General features: G+C 38.6%; 1 protein-coding gene across 2 annotated transcripts; it reads right to left on the reverse strand.

Moving 5' to 3' along the window:
• Positions 1 to 17,682: 17,682 nt before the first annotated feature.
• On the reverse strand, positions 17,683 to 21,965 carry LOC127126603 (cationic amino acid transporter 2, vacuolar). Of its 2 annotated transcripts, none has more exons than XM_051055554.1 (14): positions 21,493 to 21,965; positions 20,996 to 21,197; positions 20,786 to 20,870; positions 20,435 to 20,575; positions 20,185 to 20,303; positions 20,001 to 20,097; positions 19,689 to 19,861; positions 19,533 to 19,599; positions 19,280 to 19,438; positions 18,920 to 19,160; positions 18,716 to 18,821; positions 18,488 to 18,600; positions 18,330 to 18,405; positions 17,683 to 18,060 (listed from the first exon to the last, which is right to left on the reverse strand). In XM_051055554.1, exons 1-14 carry the CDS (start codon positions 21,629 to 21,631, stop codon positions 17,904 to 17,906), a joined length of 1,875 nt encoding a protein of 624 aa, XP_050911511.1. In that variant the 5' UTR covers positions 21,632 to 21,965; the 3' UTR covers positions 17,683 to 17,903. The 2 variants fall into 2 exon arrangements, 1 of the variants encoding a protein (XP_050911511.1); XR_007805029.1 differs by having other exon boundaries at positions 17,945 to 18,060; positions 18,195 to 18,405.
• Between the last annotated feature and the right edge of the window lie 3,862 nt (positions 21,966 to 25,827).

Consider the following 25,827-nt stretch of genomic DNA (forward strand, 5'->3'; position numbering starts at 1 on the left):
TTTTTGATTAAGAAGTCATGGGCACTTGAAGTTGAACTTTTTCACATTTCAATGCATTTGGTTCAAAGTGACCTATAATGTTTTGCATTATCACATGTATTTCTTTTTAGATTTTGCAATTTTTATCAACATAACATTTGAATTAGACATCTTAAGCTTTCCAATGCATTAAGTATAACCTCAAAATCATGAAAAATGAAAGAGGTATGTCCTTGGGAAGTTGACCAAAAATTAGGGTTTCAATCAAAATGACCTATAATATCTTGGAATGGATGATGACCTTCCAAGCTTCAAATAAAATTTTGATGAACATGAAAGTTGTTCATATGGTTCTTAAGAACATTTTTGATCTTGGGGTCATCTCCATTTGACCAACACATAAAAAGTTAGGTCTCAGTGCATTTCAAAATAGGTAAATGAATTGACTGATCAACTTCTCAAGTCTAAACTCATATCTTGATGAATGGATGATTAAGGACATTCAAATAAGTTCAGATATGAATGAAATTATGAATTAAATAACTTTCCTTGATTGTATTTGACCATGGGTTGAGGTGGCTTCATGAGTAAGGCACAGTTGAAGAACAGATGGATTAGGGTTTCCTTGGGGAACAAGCCTCAAACCCTTTGATTTGCTTTGATGAGATACTTGGGAGGCATATTTGATGAATGAGAGATTTGGGAACCATTTCCATGCTTGCTTTCATCTTCTCTTGGCCATATCAATGCACATAGGATCTCCTAGAAGCTTTTAGACCTTGTGACTGCTCAAGCTACAAATAAGAGATGTTAGTGACATATTTTTGTGCTTTTGGTTAGTAAATAAAATGAGAAAATCAATAATATATAATTTAAGTATGCTTGGTGATCTCAAACCAATCACAAGAGACCCCACCCCAAAGGTAAGGAGCCAAGATGCTTATGATCCTTGAGGCAATGTAAATGCAATGTTATGATGCCATGAGGGATCCTAGGGTCAAAATTAGGGTCTTACAGATACCCCTATTTGAGGTCATTCTAGCCGGAGAAGTGATGGTTAAAATCTTCATCTCGACGGGGTAGAATGGGCTTAAATAATAACAAAGAGACGAATTTTGGTCCCTAAGAGACCTCATGATGCAAATGTATGCATGCAAAAGGTAATACTCTGTGGAGATATGTGTCCACAAAGGGGAAAAGAAATCAGAAGAGACTGAAAAATCCATATGAGTAATACGCTCAATGGGACAGAGACTCTGGGGATTCTAATGGGGATAAGAAAGGGAATAAATTGCGTGAGCAGGTCACAACTTGAAACTTGGTGAGAGACACGAGCAGAATTCCATGAAAATAAACCAATGGAAAGACTCGAGCTGACTCAAGGATGCATGTATTGGGGAATATGCCAATACAACAAAACTATCCATAAAGGATACCTCGAATGAAATCCGGACTCAGATGGGGGATATCCACTAAGGGACTCACTGGGAAATGTCCAAAATAGGACTCATCTGAGGAAACAACAAAATGAGGTATTACCGGTTACTGGGTAATAAGCTCAGGGAGACATGTGATCTAAACACCGGTATAAGGGTGAGAGAACAACACAGTCGAGGAGAATGAATATCTAAGACCGGTATGAGGGTGAGAGATATCAAACATCCAAAATCATCTGAGGAAGACCTAGAAGGTATATTTCAACTCAGGAAAATCTGACTCCACAGGGGACAAAAAGTCATAATAGGGAGCAATAGGGAAGGAACACCAGGGATACCGGTTACTGGGCATATAATAGGTGACCAACCAAGGCGTGAATCGGGGAATATTTCCAAGACACTTATCATCCAAAAGGGGGCTAAAAAAACAAACTCTGTTTCAGGATGGACATTCGACTCCACAAAAAGGGAATACGAATCTTACTCGACTGGGGAAGAGCAAAAAACTTCGACCAAAGAGCGCATGAGATATATTATCTATTACCGTCATAATGTAGATAACATACTCACATGGAAGATTATCCACAATCGGTCATTGGGTTAATGAAGGATAAATCAACTGAAAAGAAAGGACATCAGGATACCGGTTACTGGGTATAAAAATGATGACCGAATCAAAGGGAGAAACAAATCATTACCGTCAAACGGTAAATGAAAGATGACCCGATGGGGATACATTGACAAAAGCAATGATCCGGGAGATATATCACCGGTTACTGGGAGATATACTCAAAAGGTGAAGGGCTATCAATACCGAATATTGGATAAAGATAACTGCCAAAGAGGGAATTACATCTACCGGATACTGGGTAGAAAACCACGGAAGAGTAACCATCATCGGTTAGGATGAACAAAAACAAGGTTAACTCTGCAAGGGGATAGAAATAGGGTTTACAACTACCGATATGAAGGTAGAAAACCAAAGACTTCGTCGAGAAAAAGATCGGATGATTACTGGTTACTGAGCAATCATTCATCTAGACTACGGGGAAGCACAGGAAAATCACAAACAACCAATCTAGGAACAAACTAGAGAGACACAATGAAACAAGACTCATCCCTATGAGGATATAACTCAGGGGGAATTCCATCCCAATATATATGTTGGGAGGAAACAGGAGTAACAATCCTCCACGAGGACATAACTCAGTGGGGAGTACGGAAGAAAGGATAAACGCTTTCTGCTTATGGAGCTGACTCTACATGGGGAAATCAGTCGCCAACATCTGCTTGGTGAAATATGTATCACCGAATAGTAGGGGACAACAAAACAAAGGTATTTATGGAAAATAATGCGACATGAATATTTGAATGTTGCAATTATATGCATATATGCATGGTTTATGTATGATGAACGCTGACAAAACAGACATATCTAACACAAACAGGTCCAACAAACATCCGGTACTACATATCAAGAGAGAAAGCCAGGCCCACTGGAGAACATCCAATCTGATGGGGGCTAGAGATACCAGGAAACAAAGATCTCTGCAGGGGAATGAGCGTCAGTCATCCCGGTCGGGGACAAGATCAACCTACAGATGAAATCTGCCGCGGAAGCAACTCTACTGGGGAAATTATCAAAGGGGATAATGGAACTCTGTGTGGAACAAACACCAATCAGAAGTCTCTAGGGTCACTACTATATATCGTACTACTGACGAAATCACATCTGCTGAGGAGGAAGGATCATAACTCCGTTGAAGGAAAGAAATACTTCTTCATCCACCACTCTGCTCGGGAGGAAAAACCACAAAGGTTCTGAAGGAAGAAGAGGATACAATCATGTTGGTAATAGGACCAAATGTCTCACCCTGTTGGGAATCATACTATCTTTGGGAGAGCACTGAAGACATCCCAAGTATCCTTTCATCATTGTGAATGTTCACTTTGTTTAAAACTCATTATGAAAAATTTATTCATTTAAAACAATGATATTTCTCAATTAAAACATGTAAAACATTTGTTGAATAGAAACAAATAAGAGTGCAAAATAATTGGATAAAGACTCAAATTTATTCGATGGGATGGTAGTATGCAAATGGCGAGACTCCATAGATCTTTACAAATTTGAAATTGGTGATATATATTGGAAAAGGGCTACATTGAACATAATGACTATTTCTCCACCAACTCTGAATCCGATGTATTTGAAGCTTCAGTTGACGATGACTGAGCGAGAATCTCTGACAGATGACAATTTTTAGAACAAAGTCTTGTCAGGATGCAGTTACTTGCCGAATCCCTAATTTTTGCCTAGATTTCTCCAGGGTGAGGTACTCAATCTAGCGGGATACATATTCATTTTTTATATGTCTCTAACTTTTGCCTGGATCGCCCTTTCGGGTTTTCAATCCACCGAGACGCTCATTTTTGCCTAAGCCGCCCTTTCGGGTTTTCAACTTAGCGAGCTATTCTGTTTTTATTTTTAGGCGAAGTATTTCTTGACTGCATCTGAATTCACAGGACGAGTGAAATCCTCCCCATCCATAGTTGTAAGTATCAAAGCACCACCTGAAAAGGCTCTCTTGACAACATATTGACCTTCATAGTTTGGAGTCCACTTGCCCCTGGAATCGGGCACGAAAGATAAAACTTTCTTGAGCACAAGGTCACCTTCTCGAAACACACGAGATTTGACCTTCTTATCAAAGGCTTTCTTCATTATCTGCTGATATAACTGACCATGGCACATGGCAGTTAATCTCTTCTCTTCTATCAAATTCAGCTGGTCATAACGACTCTGAACCCATTCAACATCAGCCAACTTGGCTTCCATCAAGACTCTCATTGATGGGATCTCCACCTCTACTGGGAGCACAACCTCCATGCCGTAAACAAGAGAGAAAGGGGTTGCCCCTGTTGAAGTGCGGACAAATGTACGATAACCATGCAAGGCGAATGGCAGCATCTCATGCCAATCTTTGTACGTGACGACCATCTTCTGGATAGTCTTCTTGATATTCTTATTAGCAGCTTCAACAACCCCATTCATCTTGGGTCTATAAGGAGAAGAATTATGATGTGCTATCTTGAACTCGTTACACAGCTCTTTCATCATCTTGTTGTTCAAGTTAGATTCATTGTCAGTAATGATCTTATCCGGCACACGATAACGACATATGAGTTGATTCTTGATAAACTTCACAACCACCTGCCTGGTCACATTTGCATACGACGCCGCTTCGACCCACTTGGTGAAGTAATCAATTGCGACGAGAATAAATTTGTGACCATTAGACGCTTTTGGTTCTATCATGCCAATCTTGTCAATTCCCCACATGGAGAAAGGCCATGGTGATGAAATCACATTCAGAAGTGTCGGGGGAATATGAATTTTATCCGCATAAATCTGACACTTATGGCATTTCTTCACATATTTGCAGCAGTCAGACTCCATTGTCAGCCAATAATAGCCTGCTCTCAACATCTTTCTAGCCATGGCATGTCCATTGGAATGAGTACCAAATGAACCCTCATGGACCTCAGTCATTAACAGGTCTACTTCGTGTCTATCCACGCATCTGAGCAGAACCATGTCAAAATTCCTCTTATAAAGCACATCACCATTGAGGTATAAATTTCCAGATAATTTCCTCAAAGTCTTTCTATCTTTCACAGATGCCCCAGGCGGGTAAATCTGGTTCTGAAGAAAATGCTTGATATCATAATACCACGACTTATCATCTTGCACCTCTTCTACTACAAATACGTGAGCTGGTCTGTCCAAGCGCATCACGGTGATATTGGGAACTTTATTCCAAAGTCTAACCACAATCATGGAAGCCAGTGTAGCAAGAGCATCTACCATCCGACTCTCATCTCGAGGAATATGATGGAAGTCAACCTCAGTAAAGAATGTTGAAATCCTCCTCGCATAATCTCTATATGGGATGAGGCCAGGCTGATTCGTCTCCCATTCACCCTTTATCTGATTAATAACAAGGGCCGAATCACCATAAACATCAAGATGCTTGATCCTAAGATCAATACACTCTTCCAATCCCATAATACAGGCCTCATACTCAGCCATATTATTCGTGCATTTTAAAGTTAGCCTTGTTGTAAAAGGAAAATGTGTGCCCTGAGGAGTAATAATCACTGCCCTAATACCATTTCTATATTGATTTACAGCGCCATCAAACACCATGCTCCAACGGGAACCCGGTTTTGGCCCTTCATCGAGCGTAGGCTCATCACAATCTTTCATTTTCAAATACAGAATCTCCTCATCTGGGAAGTCATACTGAACTGTCTGATAATCCTCAATCGGTTGGTGTGCCAGGTGGTCAACCAAGATACTACCTTTTATGGCCTTCTGAGCTCGATACTCAATATCATACTCAGACAACAACATCTGCCAACGGGAAATCCTCCCAGTTAAATCAGGCTTCTCGAAGATATACTTGATTGGATCCATTTTGGATATCAACCAATTCGTATGATTCAACATATACTGGCGTAAGCGCTTAGCAACCCAAGCCAAAGAACAACATGTTTTCTCAAGCATCGAGTATCGAGACTCACAATTAGTGAACTTCTTACTCAGGTAGTAGATAGCATATTCTTTCTTCCCTGATTCGTCTTGCTGACCAAGGACACAACCCATTGAGTCTTCAAGAACTGCCAGATACATAATCAACAGTCTCCCTTCCATAGGTGGGGACAAAATCGGAGGCTCAGACAAATACTCTTTAATACTATCAAAGGCTTTCTGGCAATCCTCGGTCCAATCATGAGACTGATCTTTCCGAAGGAGCTTGAATATCGGCACACATGTGGCAGTCATGTGGGATATGAATCTGTAAGTATAATTCAAGCGGCCAAGAAAACCTCAGACTTGCTTCTCAGTTTTTGGCGCAGGCATCTCTTGTATTGCTTTGACCTTTGCAGGATCAACCTCAATACCTCTCTCACTGACAATAAAGCCCAACAACCTGCCGAAACGGACTCCAAATGTACACTTGTTCGGATTCAGACGAAGCTTATACTTCCTCAAATGCTGAAAAAGCTTCAACAAGTGCTCTACATGTTCAACTCCCGTTCTTGACTTCACAATCATATCATACACATATACCTCGATCTCCTTGTGCATCATATCATGAAACAAGGTAGTCATAGCTCGTTAATATGTGGCTCCGGCATTCTTCAAACCGAAGGGCATCACTCGATAACAGAATGTTCCCCAAGGTGTGATGAATGTTGTCTTCTCCATATCCTCGGGTGCCATTTTAATCTGATTATATTCGGAAAATCCGTCCATAAACGAGAAGACATTGAAATTTAGTTGTATTATCTACCAACATATCAATATGTGGTAGAAGAAAATCATCTTTCGCACTAGCTTTATTCAAGTCTCTATAGTCCACACACATTCGGACTTTTCCATCTTTCTTAGGCACAGGCACAATATTGGCCACCAATTGGGGATATGTAGAAGTCACCAAAAACCCCGCATCAACTTGCTTCTAATCTTCTTCTTTGATCTTCACTGCCATATCAGGATGAGTTCTTTTGAGCTTCTGCTTCACAGGTACGCACTCAGGTTTCAAAGGCAGGAAATGTTGCACGATATATGTATCTAGTCCAGGCATATCTTCATACGACCAGGCAAAAACGTCGACGTATTCTCGTAGCAACTCAATCAACCCCTTCTTAACAGATTCTTCCAGGAGTGCCCCAATCTTTACTTCTCGCGCACAATCTTCAGACCCCAAGTTGACTGTTTCTAGATTCTCAAGATGCGGCTGAATGATCTTTTCTTCATGCTCAAGTAGACAGGTAATCTCATCAGGAATCTCTTCAACATCATCTTCTTACGCCTCAAATACAGGGAATTCAAAGTTGGGAGATGGTGTTGGATCATTATGTTCAATGGGTTTGATCAACCTGCAAAATGATTTTGGATATAAAAGAGATTTTAGAATTCAAACAAGGTAAATCATTATGCAAATGAAAAGATTGATTTTATTCTATTTTTAGGGTTTTATGTGATCACCAATTTCATGCAAAAAGCAAAAAGGGAAAATAATTGGAAAAACAAACATTTAACATGCATTTATTGAATGGAAATATCATTGTATTTATGAGCCAACAATGTCATCACTCCTCCTTTTGGCATGGGAGAAGGGTTTTTTAAACACAATGAACATTACTTTGACTTATGGATAACTGTTGGAACATCAACAGCGACCCAATTATTGCAGACCCCTCCAGTGATGACGAAATTTCCAGAATCCTCTGCATCCTCTTCCAAAATAGCAGCAGCCTCTTCATCTTGACCAGTGTGGATGAATCCACCACTCTTGAACAACCCTTGCTTGTTGAAGACGCCAGAAGAATACCCTATGCCAGCCCGGGATTTGTTGTCTTCCAGCTTAATCATTTGCCAAAATCCAGCAGTTGTACCATGCTCAATGGCCAACTTAGCATCTTTATAGGACGCAAATGAAAAAGTTCCCTTCTTACTAGGCTCAGCAATATATAAATCTTGGAACGGCGTTCCAAATTCATCCTCAGCATCTATATAAGAGAAGGAAGACAAATGGCTAACCAGGAGAGCTTTTTCTCCCCCTATCACCACCAACTTCTGGTTTTTGTCAAACTTCAGCTTCTGGTGTAGGGTGGATGTCACGACGCCTGCCTCGTGAATCCATGGTCTACCCAAGAGACAGCTATACGATGGGTGAATGTCCATGACCTGGAAGGTGATATGGAAATCACTTGGTCCAATTTTTACTGGGAGTTCGACCTCTCCAATCACAGTTTTACGAGACCCATCGAAAGCTTTCACTACCACTTCACTCTGCCTCATGGGAGACCCCTGATATGACAATTTTGCAAGAGTGGATTTTGGCAACACATTTAATGATGACCCAGTGTCCACCAGCACATTGGACATGGCATCATCTTTGCAGCTCATACATATGTGTAATGCCAAGTTGTGGTCTCTTCCCTCCTCAGGGAGATCAGCATCACAAAAACTCAAATTGTTACAAGCGGTGATGTTTGCAACAATACTGTCAAATTGTTCTATTATGACGTTATGATCTACATACGCCACATCCAACACCTTCTGCAAAGCTTCTCGGTGTGGTTCTGAATTCATCAGCAAGGATAGTACAGAGATCTTGGATGGCGTCTGCAGAAGCTGATCTACTACATTGTACTCACTTCTCTTGATGAGCCTCAGCATCTCATCACAGTCTTCTTTCGCATTGCCACTTGGGCCAGCAGAAACAGGAGCTTTCAACGTAGAGGCAGGTTTGGCAACAAGTGCCGGATTCAGAGCATTCACAACCATCCCAACCAGGCGTTCAGGGTAATCAGCAACATCGGCCCTTCGAACATCAGCTTGAGGTTTCGGAGGAGCCGAGAAGACACGACCGCTACGGGTCAGGCTGCTGATGTCGGCAATATTAACAACAGATAAAGAGGGTAGGGGCACCTCTTTCCCATCCTCTAATGCTACAACATTGTAGCGATAGGGAACCGCTTTCTCAAAAGAGTATGGCACAGGGCCACCTGGTTTAATGATCAGAGAAGGAGAAGCCTTTTGCTTGCTACCATCATACTTGATAATAACAGCCTCGGGGATCCAAAATACCGGAGAAATTACGTTGACTTCATCAACATCTTCGTCAACATTTCTATTTTGAAGTATCACAATAACTCCTTCATCCAGCATTTCTTGAACATCTTTGTGCACCTGACGACATCCTCTTTGATTGACAATGCAAACTCGGCATCTATCGTGGTCGTGCTTGTAATGACTATAACCACACAGTAGTCTATGCAGCTCGACCAGAGATTGTCGAATATGACTGACATATTTGACTTTGTATTTACCAAGACAACCCTGGACCATGTTGACAGACTTCCCATGCTCGGGCAATGGGTTCTTCTTTACATTAGGACCTACGTCCTCGAAACACAGAATACCACATCTCACAAGGTCTTGAACCTTGGTCTTTAGTGGATAGCAGTTTTCCACGTCATGTCCGGGAGCACCGGAATGATAAACACAATGTAATTCAGGCTTATACCACCACTGAGGGTTGGTAGGTATAGTCGGTGGATCTCGCGGAGTAATCAACTTCCTCTCTATCAAAGAGGGATATAATTCTGCATATGTCATAGGAATAGGATCGAAAGTGACCCTCTTCCTCTTGTAGCTTGTACTGGATGGATTACTGTTTCGAGGCTGGTAGGTCTGCTGTTGAGGACGATACTGTTGTTGTTGATATTGCGGATGTGATGGTTGTTGATTATTATTGTGATGCTGATATTGCTGACTATCTCTGAAAACAGGTGCTATGTGAGCCACCTGATGCTGATTACCGGCAGGACGTACAGTCTTCCTCCTTACGGAGGGTCTTCTTGGTTTAATATGGGAGGTCATAGCATGTGCCTCGCCATATTTCTTCTTTCCAAACGTCCCATACCGTTTGGCAGAAGAGCCTTCTTCTCTGGTCAGGCACCCTTCCCTGACTCCCTCTTCCAGACGCATCCCCATATTCACCATCTCGGTGAAGTCAGAAGGAGCGTTGGCAATCATCCGCTCGTAATAAAAAGAACTCAAGGTCTTCAGAAAGATCTTGGTCATCTCTTTCTCCTCCAGCAGGGGCACAATCTGTGTTGCTACCTCTCGCCACCTCTGGGCGTATTCTTTGAAAGTTTCCTTGTCCTTCTAGGACATGGCTCTCAATTGATCCCTATTGGGAGCCATATCCACGTTATATTTGTATTGCTTGACGAAGGCCTCACCAAGGTCATTGAAGGATCGGATGTTCGCACTGTCCAAGCCCATGTACCAATATAGGGCAGCACCGGATAAACTGTCCTGGAAGTAGTGGATGAGAAGCTGGTCGTTGTCGGTCTGAGTCGACATTTTCCTAGCATACATGACCAAGTGGCTGAGAGGGCAAGTATTTCCCTTGTACTTTTCAAAGTCAGGAACCTTGAAATTTACAGGGATCTTCACATTTGGGACCAAGCAGAGTTCAGCAGCAGACTTGCCGAAAAGGTCTTTTCCTCGAAGAGTTTTCAATTCCTTGTGGAGCTCAAGAAACTGATCATTCATAACATCCGTCTTTTCATAGACATCTGGGCCCTCAGACGGCTCAGAATGATAGATGGTGTCATCTACTCTAGGCATAGTATGCACGATAGGAGGAGGAACGACTAGGACCGGGCTAGATGCCGGCAGAGAAGCAAAGGTGGGTGCAAGACCCTCAGGCATGAAGTTGGGAGGCATCCCCCACGGAAACCCGGCTGACATAGCTATTGGTGCGAAGTGGGCGCTGGCCGCAGACACAGTTGAAGAGACAATCTCAGAGATGACTGTCCTCTAGGGAGGAGTTGAAGGTGTCGGAGATGACTGGCTTTGGGCAGCCATGAATGACTCCATCAGGGCAGTCAATCTGGCTACTTCCTCCTTAAACTCACGGTTCTCTTGTTCCAAATGATCCATTAGTCTTGATGCGTTTGCTCGGGTGTAGTACCGGTGAGTCAGCCTGTCTTCAAAATAAATGAAGAACACAGAGTTAGACCATAGAACAAGAAGCCTGGAGCAAAACCTGCTTATGCATATGATGCATGCAATGCTTGTGCATATGATTTGTTTTTTATTTATCAGAGGAACTTTAAAGTTCTATTTGCAAATATTGGAACATTTATCACATATGGAAATATTATATCAATAACATTTGAAATATTTTTACACCAAAGAAGTACAGTCTTGGTAACCAAATACAATACAAGAGAAAAGGGAAATGAACATCCTATGGAATCCTAGAAGCAATCATCTAAAGCTTTGGAGACTGGAAGATAAGATGCACGAAGCCTCTTCACCTCCCTCTCATAGGCTGCCTCCATGTCTGCCTTCTTCTTGGCGAGTCGATTGTACTTCCTCTTCCAAAATTTGGAAGACCGAGGAAGTAGAGAAGTCCATGCGTCATCAGGATCATCAATAACCTGGTGCTCAAGGAACTCTATCAAAGCATCCTTCTCTCTGATCTGCTGAAGCAACTCCTCCCGTTCACGAATCCAAGCACGCGAACGATCTTCGTCTCTCGTCTCCTCTACTCCTTGGTCAGGGAGGGTTGAAGGCCCAGTCACAACCAAAGGTGTAGGTCTTGGATACTCATAAGGCATGAGGTACTCGGAAGCTCTCCTCCTCACCTAAGAAGTATAAGGCTCCAAAGCGATACAGTTCTTCGGACCTAGCTCCTTCCTTCCTTTCCTATGGATCTTGCGCCAAGCGCGGACCATCCTGCCCTTCAAGCCTTGGGGATCTTTACCCTCCTGAAAGAACACACCCTCTAACAAAATGTTATTGGGTTTATCCTTTAGGGGGAACCCAAGCTGACGACGTGCCAAAATAGGGTTGTAGTTAATCCCACCACATGTACCAAGAAGAGGCACATTGGAGAAATTACCACAAGAGTCGATAATCTGCACACCATCATATACACGGTTGTACCAAGAGATATCATCATTGGTGAGAGACCTGAGTCTCGTAGACCAACGTAGACATCCTTTGTTCTCCTTGAAGGCGACCGTCTGTGGCAAGTGCGAAATAAACCACTTGTACAACAAAGGCAAACAGCACATAATGGTACCACCACCCTTTGCATTCCTCATATGCAAAGAAAAGTAAGTGTCACCCAACAAAGTCGGAACGGGATTAAGAGTAGAGAAAATCCTAATAGCGTTCACATCCACAAACTTGTCGATGTTGGGGAATGACACTAGCCCATAAAAGAGAAGTACAAATATGGCCTCAAAGGCATCCTCACTCATGACCTTCCCATAAATTAGGTCACACGGATCACACATGCGCGCCTACCAAACGCTTCGATCAATGCAATCACACCCATCCATTAATTAGGTCATAACATTGAAGGGCCTAGATCAAATCTGGAAATGGAAATACACGATCATGATTCAATCTGGAGACCAGATGGTGGCCAGCGCCATCGTCTTCTCCGGCCAGCTCCGACGAAGTCCAAAATTTACAGAGAAATGAATGTGCACGAAAAGCCACGATCCAGGTACCAAACAAAAGGTGGGGTGATGTACATCACCCTTGTACCAACCAAATCCACTCTAGATTCCTATTGAGAGAGAAATCAGAGGTTGAATTTCATGGAGTTCAATTGAAACTTGTTGGATTTTGAAAAATCAAAGCATGAAATGATTGCCTCTATGAAGAGGACTTCAGACAACACAACAACAACAAGAAACAAGCAATATATGAGTTGATTCGAAGAAATTAAAATCAGAAGTAAACCTCTGATTTGTAGAGCTTGGATTCACAATTCTTTGGTGCTAAAGCTTGCAGTACACTCTATGAATCAAGGTGATGAGGTTTAGGAACTTTTAGATCTAAGAAAACAGTCGAGGCAACTGAATTCTAGATCTGAAAATTGAGAGAAAAAGAGAGAGTTCCTTTGGTGTGAGGGTGAGGTTTCAATTGCACAGCATTTGGGGCGCCTTCAGGTTAGTGAAATGAAGCTCATATGCAATGTATTTATAGGCAAGGCGTGGCTGAAGTGCATGAAAAATTCCTTGCATGAATGGAAAGGGCCTCCATGCATGGGCCTGTACAGGCGCATGGAGGGCTCAATTCCACTTGGATTTGGTAGCTGATGCATGATAGAAGCAATTTGGACGTGCAGATTGTGTATTAATGGATCATGCAATGCAAATTTAAATGATTTTCCAAAATGTGCCATAATGTTCAAGCCTTCGAAAATACCATGTCCAAAATAGAAACACTACCTCATGAGTAATGGTTGGAAAGCTTTTTGCATAATGATCATTTGTTATGTTGGTAAAAACTCCATTTGAGCCTTGGAAATTGATGAAAAGTGGTCATGAAGTGTGAGGTGCAAAACATGTACATGTGAGATTTTCAAAATTGGCCAAAGTTCAAGCCCTTTTGTCTCAATGATTCAGGCTCCAAATGACAAAATCTTCAACATCAAAGTTGTATATCTTCTTAAGAAAATAAATTTGGACTTAAATTTTGCATCATTTGGATTTTTGATGAAGAAGTTATGGGCACTTGAAGTTGAACTGTTTCACATTTCAATGCATTTGGTCCAAAGTGACCTATAATGTTTTGCATTATCACATGTATTTCTTTTTAGATTTTGCAATTTTTCTCAACATAACATTTGAATTAGACATATTAAGCTTTCCAATGCATTAAGTATCACCTCAAAATCATGAAAAATGAAGGAGGTATGTCCTTGGGAAGTTGACCCAAAATTAGGGTTTCAGTCAAAATGACCTATAATGTCTTGGAATGGATGATGACCTTCCAAGCTTCAAATAAAATTTTGATGAACATGAAAGTTGTTCATATGGTTCTTAAGAACATATTTTATCTTGGGGTCATCTCTATTTGACCAACACATAAAAAGTTAGGTCTCAGTGCACTTCAAAATAGTTAGATGAATTGACTGATCAACTTCTCAAGTCTAAAACTCATATCTTGATGAATGTATGATTAAGGACATTCAAATAAGTTCAAATATGCATGAAATGATGAATTAAATAACTTCCCTTGATTGTATTTGACCATGGGTTGAGGTTGCTTCATGAGCAAGGCACAGTTGAAGAATAGATGGATTATGGTTTCCTTGGGGAACAAGCCTCAAACCCTTTAATTTACTTTGATGAGATACTTGGGAGGCATATTTGATGGATGAGAGATTTGGGAATCATTTCCATGCTTGCTTTCATCTTCTCTTGGCCATATCAATGCACATAGGATCTCCTAGAAGCTTTTAGACCTTGTGACTGCTCAAGCTACAAATAAGAGATGTTAGTGACATATATATGTGCTTTTGGTTAGTAAATAAAATGAGAAAAGCAATAATATATAATTTAAGTATGCTTGGTGATCTCAAACCAATCACAAGAGACCCCACCCCAAAGGTAAGAAGCCAAGATGCTTATGATCCTTGAGGCAATATAAATGCAATGTTATGATGCCATGAGGGATCTTAGGGTCAAAATTAGGGTCTTACAACCGCACATATCACTCCCAAGGACTTTGATACTTCTACCTAATTGATTTTCTACTTTTGCTTTATAAATTTTAAAGGCACTAAAGGCATCATCGTTATGATTTAAAATATATACATGTGTGAAACTAGAGCAATCATAGATAAAGGTAATGAAATACATATTTCACCCACGGGTTAGCATGCCATTAAATTCACACAAATCACAATCACAAGATAAAGCAAGTTGGTCTCTCTTTCTATCCTTTTGAAAGGTTTCTTAACCATCTTTAATTTAACACATATTTTACATTTTGAAATCATTAACATCACATGAGATCAAACCAAATTTAATTAGTCTCTTCATAGTACTAAAACCAAAAAGTGTTAATCTAGTATGCCATAAAGAAACATATTCAAGCATATAAGCATAATTATAATTTTTTTTGTATAAAATTGTCAGGAGTACAAAGTTTGATCATTCCCTCAGAGGATTTTTCTTTTCCTACAAATACATCATTATGGGTCAATATTAGTTTTTCTGATTCATATACAGATTTAATGCCCGATTTTCCCAAAAGGCCATCACTAACAAGGTTCACATTGATGTGGGCGACAAGAAATTCATTGACAAGAGTAAATTTATTTTCAAAAGTGAAGTTGAGTTTGACGGATCCCATTCCAACGACCCTAGACCTCCCTTCATTTTCCATTTGTACTTTTTCTTCATCACTTACTTCTGAATAGGTTTTGAATATTGCTTTGTCATAAGAGACAAGGACAATAACACATGTATCATACCACCATCCTTATACATTGCCTTTGATTGTCTTAATTTTGCTCATCATAACGATTATGTCACCATTAGTATGAACAACATTGGTCTCGTTTTTGGTTTTATTGTGCTTGCAATCTCATGAATTATGGCCCATTTTTCCGTACACATAGCACCCGCCTTTGGTTCCTTTTGGTCCGCTAGAATCCTTAAACATATTATGTTCCTTCTTGGTCCAAGTTGGTTCTCCATGCCATCATATTTCTTATTTCCTTTTACAACTTTTAATTTGTTTACGAGTACCTATAACTCGTGTACTTGTGAAAGAATGGGTTTTGAATCCAACATTTTAAAGTTAAAATATTTTGAAATTAATTTTTTTTTCATACCTTCCTCTTCAACCTTGAATTTGAATTTGAGTGATTTACATATTTTTTTTTCCAGATTGGGTATTAGTGTAGAGATCATAGAGACGATTAGACAATATATACTGAATATGTCCACGACATTGAAACTCATCTTCCTTTTGTTTCTTATGTTCCTTCTTGATTCATCAGAGCCTTCTTCTTTTGGTTTTGGAATTGGTGTCAAATAAGGATCTAATACATAATGAATCTTCAAGATAATCAGAAGAAATATCATCTTGTCTTGCTAGCAGGTGAATTTTGGTCCATCGAAATGATCCAACTTGACAAGGTCATGGTTCATTGCTTTTATGCTTGAAATAGAAGCCTCGATAGCCATAATTTGAGATACTAGAAGATTGTAGGATAATGCTTCTAACTTGAATGGATCCAAGCTTGAATCATGAACGAATAATTATACTTATAGTTTTTGAAGCACTCTTAAATGTCTTAGAGTCAACGCACAAGAATACCTAGGATAATTCAGCCTACTTCGAGTTTTCACAAGATCGATGAAAACTCAAATGTAAGAACGACGAAATATGAAGTTTTATTGAAGATGGCGTTCTTTTGTATAATGTGATTTTTGGAATCCGGAATGATCAATTTATAGGTCTAGTTAGTGTTGTTTCACAAGGTTGCGACCCTTGAAGAAACACACCCTTTCAATAATACTTTTACTAAATGTTGTAATGTTTTGCCCACAATAATATTTTTCAAGTGTTGTCTATTTTAATTATGCAACACTTCATGAAGTGTTGCCTATTTCCAAATTCATTACTCAAACATAAGCAACGACCATAAAAAATAGGAGAAACGACTATTGTAACACCCTAAACCCCAAATCTTAATTTAAAAGAATAAAATCATCATTTTAGGATGCTACTCAAATATAGGATGCGTACTTTCCAATTAACTTCAAAACTCGTAGTGGAACTCAAAATAAATAACGTAACTTCAACTGTCTCTTCAGATGAGGTACTTAATGAAATTAACAACATTCAAACATTAACTCAATAAAATTAAATGTCTCGTTCTCCAATGTTACATATCAGAGCATTAAACTAACTAAATAACAATAAACGATAAAATAAACTAAGAAAGCTCCAAGGCCATCTTCTAACTCACAACATCACTTACTCCTCCCGAGTATTTGTACAAAAATATACATAGCATCTTTAAACAAACAAGAAAGAGGTGAGAATATGCTCAAATATATTAACGGTGTAAAGGAATGAAAGAGTAGCTTAAATCATACCTTCAACAACACCCATTCAATCTATACAACAACACAACAATTCAATTCACATAGTCTTTATGTGACTTAAAACTTGACTCTATGCATGTGATGCCAATTTCTACATCAAAGGTTTGTTACTGATCTCGTCCACTCAATAATGATTCCTCATTCAAACCGGGTCCCCACTTCTGAACCCCGAATGATCACTGATTCCCACTTCTGAAATCGTGACTCGCTTATTTCAACACACTGACACAAAATGATGCATGACATACAAAATAAGTAAAAATAACAGTTATGGTTCCACTTCTAACCATAAACAACATGCAATACAACATTCATAGTAGTCCCCACTTATGAACTACACACCTCAAAATAGATGGTGAAATGGTTTTGTATGATTTGAGTTCGTGGATATTGAAGTGGTTGGTGTTAAACAAATAATATTTTAGTCATGTGTTAATTTATAAGGAAAGTTTTATTGCAATTTGAGGAACACATTATTATTTTGAATTTTTTCTAAGAAATTTGTAAGAATGATAGGATTTTAATATTTTTATTTTAGTTTGTGATGATGGAGGGAATTTTAGTGTACAACAAGATCATATGTTATGTTGAAATGATTATCAAGACACCATTGAAGTAGTGTTTCATTAAACTCAGCCATTAATATGTTTAAACAGCACAGAAAAATGGTTATATATATATATATATATATATATATATATATATATATATATGAACAAGAATTCAATCATGTTACATGCTATCATACAAATGGTAAATCACGCGGAAGAATATATACAATTAATGCACATAATAATGACATTTTTGACAAGCATCTTCTTCTGCACAAGGATTTATATTTTATACAACTGGTGGAACTGCAACATCATCTCAGACATTAACAGCATGTTTGGATGCTTTCTTGCGTCCCAAGACTAAAACGACTTGCGTCCCAAGACTAAACCGACTACGAACTTTCTATACAGATTAAGCAACATAGTTTCTCCGAGTTTGATAGGTTTGGTCCACTTGACTTGCTGGCACATAAATTGCATCTTTTAGAGAGCTATGAGTTCGGCCGTAAAACACATAGATTACAAGTCCTGTTACCAACCATATAGAAACGCGCAACCATGTTTCCAATCTGAAAAACAAACACATAAAGAATTAGAGAAACCATTCAATAATAGGAAAAGTGTAGCTTGCTTAACCATATGCACATTTATTTGACGAAGTGGTAATAACCACTAGAAACTCACGTATAGTCATGAAACTCACACATAGTCATGAGTACCAGGGTTTAAACCCTGGTGATAGTGTCCAATCTAGTAATATCAGTTTCTGCCAATTGAATAGGATTTGCGGACAACCATATGCATATTTAACATGTGAAAGTTAAGTATTTATGGTTACCCGAGATTAATTAGCAGATAGGAATTGATGAGAATGCAAGCTATAGGCAGCAATGGCACAAATGGGCATATGAAACCTGAAAAATGATTAATCATAGTTATTATCAACAGATTAATGTGTGCAGTCCAGCCTAATTTATGATGGTAAGTAAGGCATACCTCCAGAGTGACCAAAGTTGTGCCTCGCTTCATCTTGATCTATTAAGGATAGGAAGACAAATCCAAACACAAGAAGAATGCCTCCAGCTCCACACAATGCGAAGCGAACATAACTGCAATAGCATAAAACAATGCCGAAAAGACTTCAAACACTAGGACCGATCCTTAATTAAATGGCATGATGACATACACTAATGAAGTGCATAAGTTATCACTTATGAGACTAACCTAAGAAAAGTTAAACATGAAGCTGCAAATGTGAGGACGAACGCCCCCAAGCATATGAGTGCTATGGTCCGTCGAACAAGTCTTCTTCTATTACCCTCATTTATATCTGCGCACCCAAAACAACAAAACAAAAAATATAAGGAAAAAAATAACAGATGCCTATGGGATAGACATTGATAAAGGAGAAGGAAAGTCATAACTCACAGTTGCCTATTATGACAAGGTGATTAGAAATAAGAGGATGATCAATGGGAAAATCTTGCGTAACATCTGAAGGTTTTGTGTCTTCAGAAGTACCGACACTTTCGTCTTCATTTACGACTTCGACCACTTCGATTGAATCCTGGAGAGAAGGAGGCACTGGGACTTTATTTGGAGGAATATATCTTAGGATCAGCACAGATATCGCCACCATGGTGAATGCTAAAAGAGTTCCCACACTAACCTGCAGTAGAAAAGGAAAATAAAAATCGGTACTATACTAATATAAACTATAGATACATTTTTGTCGAATAGTTATGGTTCCATTATCTATCGATCGATCTATATATATAGTGGACTTACCATCCCTGCAAGTTCAGAGACTTCCATAAAAAATGCTAAGACTGCAGCAGCAAGGCCGGTAATTATTGTGCCCTTCACAGGAACTTGAGTATGCTTATTTATGTCACCAAAAAATGGTGGCAGTAGTCCATCTCTTGCCATTGCCATCAAAATCCGTGGCTGCGGAACATCGACCAATATTTAGTTTTTTTGTTTGGCAAATTGAAATAAGGAAGAATTTTTTTGGCCATATCAGAGATATCCGATAGTTTACCTGTGGAAGTATCCCACCCATCAATGCTGAGATGAGAGCTGTGCAAGCTCCGGCATTTATAATGTAACTGCAATCAAAGATAGTAAACTTATCTTAGGAAACTATCTCTATCGAGCCACAAAAAAACAATAAATTTAGCGAAAACTATAAACTTACCCGGTCCATTGCATCCCATGGACAGCAAATGCAGATGATATCGGTGTATCAGGATCAATTGCATAATAAGGTACTAAACCAACGACAACAATGGCGACCAGCATATATATTCCACAACATAGAAACAATGAAGCACCGATGCCTAGTGGCAAATCTCGCTGAGGATTTCTCACCTGTTGATTAAGTGAAACATTATCAGCCAGTTTAAACCATTGGATGCGAAAGAGCCACGCACATAAATTACGGTAAGAAGGAAACAGAACTGCATTCATGGAAGTTATCGGTGTGTGGCAACGTGACAATGCACTATACCTCTTCGGCAGTACTGGCAACTGCATCAAAACCTACGTATGCAAAGAAGACTGTTGCGGAACCCGCAAGCATCCCATCAACCCCAAATGGAAAATATCTATTAAACCAAAAGAGAGAAGTTTCAATAACAGGAGACAAAAACCAAACGTATACGAGGAAATGAAAAACAAAAAGTTTAACTTACCCTGTAGGAAGTTCATATCCAGCCCATCCAGACTTGAATCCTATGTAACCACCAGCTATAACCACAAAAAGCAATGCACATACATTCACCGACGTTACTATGCCTTGTACCACTGTGCTCTGCATGTATAAGGGATTCGTGTAATAAGTTTCACCGATCAAGAAGAGAAAATTCTAGCTCATGTGGTTAAGAAATAAATGGAAAAAGAATCAAATAAGAGATGAATAAAAAATATTATAATTGTAACTACCTCCTTGATCCCCAAACATAGTAGTCCTGTAACAAGCAATACCAAAATTGCTGCACACGGGTCCACAATAATATCGATCCCAGGAATATGCTGGCGCGACAAAAAGAACGGTAGATTGTCCAGACCACCAAAAATTGGAGCCTAAAAGAACGTATCTATATCAGATGTCAATATTCGCTATTTGAGACCTTAAGGGGAGCACACTCTCAGGTCCCAAGCCTTCACCAACAGGCGATTCTCAATGGGTTGTCTATGTTGGACTTTTGATAGAATAAACTAATAGAAATAGTCTAATATAAACATACTCCAAAATAAGCAAAAATTAACGGAAAAGTTAAAAGAACAGCGTACAAGATTAGGGGTTACGCCACGAGCAACAGTTGCGGCACCAATTGTATATTCCAGTATCAAGGCCCAGCCAATCAACCAAGCAACACTGAAAACAAAGTAATCAATTTCTTTAATAAGATCATGTTAAATAAATTCACACAGACCTCAAAATCAATTTCACATAATCTAATCCAAACACACACCAAATGAAAAGGACTAAGAAAAACAAACCCTTCTCCAAGACATATGTATGAATAGTGATACGCGCTTCCGGCAGAAGGACATCGACAAGCCAACTCGGCATAGCAAAAAGCAGAAAGACCAGCTGCAAACCCAGCAATCAGAAAAGAAATAGCCAAAGCTGGTCCAGAATGCTCTCTAGCTACTGTTCCAACCAAAACATACACTCCAGCACCAATTGTTGAACCAACACCTAGTTATTTTATTATCATAAAAAAAAAAACATCAAATTCAATTTCCAAAGCACAGTTAGTATAATAAACGAAATCATGTGCATGCAAATTAACAAGGAAAAGGCGGGAAAAGCTTGAAGTCAGACAAGACCACATCGTATGATCAGAACAGAAACAGAAAACACCAGTTTCGTGTTAACAATATGAAAACATAAACCAGACAATTTTCCTACGTGCCAAAACTGACTATCAAGAAACCCAGATGAAAAAAAAAGATAAAAATTAAAACTGTTTTAGTTGAATTGAATGAATTACCAATCGCAACAAGATGAGAAATAGTTAACTCCTTTGCAAGCAGAGGTTTAGTGTTTTTACTTGCAGAATCAACCTGCTTCTTTCTAGTGAAAAATCTCCATGAACCCTTTTGTGATGGTGAATCAACCGAAACACCCATCAAATAAAAGGGAAATTGAAGCAATGATTGTTCCACAAAATTAGATTTTTGAGCACTATTGAAACCAATCAATGAAGTGGGAGAAAAAGTGATGTAAAGGTGATGAATTTATAAGGTGGAATTCAAATAGAACTTGTTTAAAATTGTGGGCAGGTTCAGAAACAACGAAGAATTAATTAATCCTATTTATTGATGGTAGAGTTGTTGTTGTTGTTGTTATGGACATGGAAAGTGATTAAAAAATGATTTTTATAAGAAACGAAAAAGGAAATAGTGAAATTTTCTAATTGGGTATGTGAAATTTTATAATATTTAATGATGAGAATGAGAAATGATTGGGAAAATATGAAGAAGATGATGAAATGATTCTTAAAAAGAGTACCTTTTACGTTATCTTCTTGTGCTACGTTCGCTGATGCAGACAACAGATTATAGTATACACGAAACTATTGCGAATATAATTGGGACATTTTTATTTATTTATAGAATAATGCTACAATTGTAATTTTTCTATATTATTAACCTATAAAGAGTTTATACATTTTGTAACACCCTTCTCCAATGTTATGGGATATGCATCCTTACCTTTGTTTAATTAGACTCATGTTGGAATTGAATTTTGAAGGATTTTTAAGGGAAAAGTTTCGAAAGGATACATTTTAAAACATTTTTAAAATATCACGATATAATCCTCCAAAATCTTTCCATCAAAATTCTCCAAAAATCAATTCACAAACGAATTTTTAAATTACCTGTTTTTTTTATACAGAGACGAGGTAATAATATTAACTATGATGCCAACATTTAAATAGTGCTCGAAGATATAGTTTTGTGGAATTTAGTTTCAACTTAGTTTCACACTTTTATTTTTCTAATCAATTTTGTAATAAGTTCAGTTTTATATTTTGTTGTTATTTTTGTAGATATTAGTGAATAGTTTTTATTCTATTCTTTTTTCTTCTTGCTTCTGTCTAGATGAAATTTTATAATATAAAATAATAAAATTTTATCTCATTCTTTTATGTAGGTTTAATATTTTTTGTTCCCTCATCTTTATCTCGATGTTTATTTTGGTCTTTCAATTTTAAAAAAGATTCGTTTCATCCCTTATTTCTCCAAACGCGCCACGTTAGTCCCTTCTGTTGGACTCGTTAGTCAAAGTCAAAAAAGGGGACACGTGACATATACCTGTCGCTGATGTAAATTAAACATTATAACAAAATAGTGAAATGCAAAGGTAATGTCTCATTTCAGTTGTAAAACGCAAACTCTAACAGAGAATAGAAGTGGAAAAAGGAATGAAGGCGATCAAAGGCAAAGTGGAGAAGCAAACCAGAGAAAGCAAAATCGAAGGTGAAATCTCAGGCGAAGTCAAAGGAAAGAAGTTTGCATGTCATTGTTGACAACAGTTAGTAATTAGGTTTAGGATTTTGTCTCGTAACTGTTAGCTGGGTTTATAGGGTTTGAAATGTTATTTGTATTTGATGTTAGATTTTTATGCATGCAATTGTTAAATGTTTATGTATTCAAATGTAAGGGTTTATTATTTGGTATTTTATAAGTTAACATGATATATTAAAATTAGCCCTCATTATAATTTGTATTTTCTCAAAAATATGTAGAAATTGATGAATATTTATATATGGTAATTCATCATGCTGGTGAATTTATTGATAAAGATTTAACTGAGTGCAAAGGAGAAAAAATTCAGGATTTAAAAATAGAAGTTGACAAGTGGAGTTATTTTTGAGTTAGTAGCTGTACACAAGGAATTAGGTTATATTGAAATAGATACAATATATTTCAAAGACCCTACAACATGATGCATGTTTTGGTTGATGACAAAGGTGCATTAGATATTTATGATTTTTGTATGGTGTATTTAAGTGTTGATATCTATATCCAACTCCCATTCTCTCAGCCTGAATATTATGAGGGTCACATTGATGATGAAGACGATGTTAATGATGAAGATATTGTAAATCTTGAAGAAGAAGATATGATAGCTAAACTTTATGAAGAAGTGATTATTGAGGATTCTGAGTTGAAGGATGCAGAAGTGAATGTTTATATTGGCGAGGATCCACATGTGAATGTGAATGCAGGTGATGTTAATGTTGGTGAGGGTCAACAAGTGAATATGAATGCAGGTGATGTTGAGGTTCAATATGGGAATGTGAATGCAGGTGATGTTAATGTTAGTGAGGTGCATAGTGAAAATGCAAGTTATGATTCTAGTGAGGATGAGAGCTTCAATTATGATAGTGCTTTAGAAGTAGCATTTGACGATGAATCTGATGAGAATGATGATTTTGTGGAAGAGGAAGTTGGAATCTCATTGACTATGACCATGATTAAGATGGAACAAGAAAAAAAAAGTGGGAAGAATACAAATGAGCATCTAAAGCGAGTGAAAATGAGAGTGAATAGTTGGAAAATATATGTGATAGTGATGTTAGTAGTGGAGCAACCTAGAAGAAGTACCCAATGTTCAAGTTGCAAAAGGCATGGAAAATTTCAAATGAGAGATAGGAACTTTTTGTAGCACCAAAGGTGACTTTAAGGAAGCGATAACAACATATGATATCCAATCTGGTAGGAAACTTAAGTTTACTAAAAATGATAACGAAAGGGTTAGGGTTAGATGTAAGAAAGGTTGTGAGACAGAAGCATATTGTGGCAAGTTTCCAAAGGAGGAATCTTGGCAGACTAGAGAAGTAATTGACATTCATAGTTGTAGTAGAGAGTATAATGTCAAGATGATGACAACAAAGTGGTTGAGTAAGAGGATTCAAAATTCATTAAAAAACAATCCTAGGATGAAGATCAAGGATATAAAAGAAAAGGCACAAAGGAAGTGGAATGTAGGTGTCAACAAGACTAAGGCAATCATGGCTAGGTTTACAACTAGAGACATGGTTAATGGTTCTTTCTAAGGTGGTTACACTAGGATTTATGAGTATTGTCGTGAAATTTTAAGAATAAATCTTAGGTCAACAGTCAAGTTAAATGTTTAACCTGCTCATAAGTAATTAACGATAGAAGACCCCATTTCAGAAACTTTACATATGTTATGAATCATGTAAGGAGGGCTTCAAGTTATGTAGACCATGTTGTAATACCTCAAAATTTGCCCCCCTCATTCATGCATTCATTTTTAGGTCATTTAACATTTCATATTGCATTTCATCATGTCAATCAGAATTAGATCCAAGAAGCTTGAATATCATCCAAGACACTTTGTGGGTCCTATCTGGGTGATCAGTCAACACAAGGGAATGGCTTGAGATACTTCCAACATGTCCAAATGGGATCTATTCATCATGCAAAACGCTAACCTTGAAGGAGCAAAAAGAAGAGCCTGAGCTGTCATGCTCGCTAGGCGAGCAGCATGGTTCGCTAAGCGAAGCTGAATTGTCATGCTCGCTAGGCGAGCAGATCCTTCGCTAGGCGAAGTGCACGCGTTTGAAATATAACAGAAAAGTTTAGGGCTTGAGTTGCCTTCATTTTGAGCCCACAAAGTCACAAAAATCAGGTTATAAATAGAAGTTCAGTGAAAAAACCCTAGGGGGAGCTGGAGGGAAAGAGAAAAGAAGAGCTGACAGAATTCAGAGCAGTTTCCACAGACACTGAAGAACTCAACCGGGCAAGTCAATCTCCTTCGATCTCTCCAATCAGGTTTGCCCTATTTCCATTACTTCATGCTTTCAGTTCTAAATTTCTAAAATGTGTACCATAAGGTTTGGGGTTACCGAGATCGGACTGTTATCAATGAAGAACCCAAAACCCGCAGGCATTCGCTAGCCGCTTCGCTAGGCGAGCTTGCAGCGAAGCTTCGCTAAGCCTTCGCTAGGCGAAGCAGCAGCGATCGCGACAGCAGTTGCTTTTTTGTTTGCTCTAATCCGTTTTGTGTTTGTCATGGCACTGTTTTCTCCCGATTCCATCCTGTTACTCTAACCTGGTTGTTGAGTTTTTGTGAGGGCTCACATACTCTTGCAGGGATAGCATGCTCGGTATCCCACTTTATTTGCGGGATACACTTGGAGGTTTATTCCGATTACCTGTGCTGACTTGCTTTCCTTGATGGTGCCAGCTTGAGAGATCTCCGGGTTTCTTGTCTTTTTAGTTGCTGTTACTTCGGATCTTTATCCGTGTGGTACTTTTACATCTTTCCCGCATTTTACCGCTTTCTTAGC

The sequence above is a fragment of the Lathyrus oleraceus genome, chromosome 3, assembly GCF_024323335.1.
Source record: "Lathyrus oleraceus cultivar Zhongwan6 chromosome 3, CAAS_Psat_ZW6_1.0, whole genome shotgun sequence".
Taxonomy (NCBI): Eukaryota; Viridiplantae; Streptophyta; class Magnoliopsida; order Fabales; family Fabaceae; genus Lathyrus; species Lathyrus oleraceus.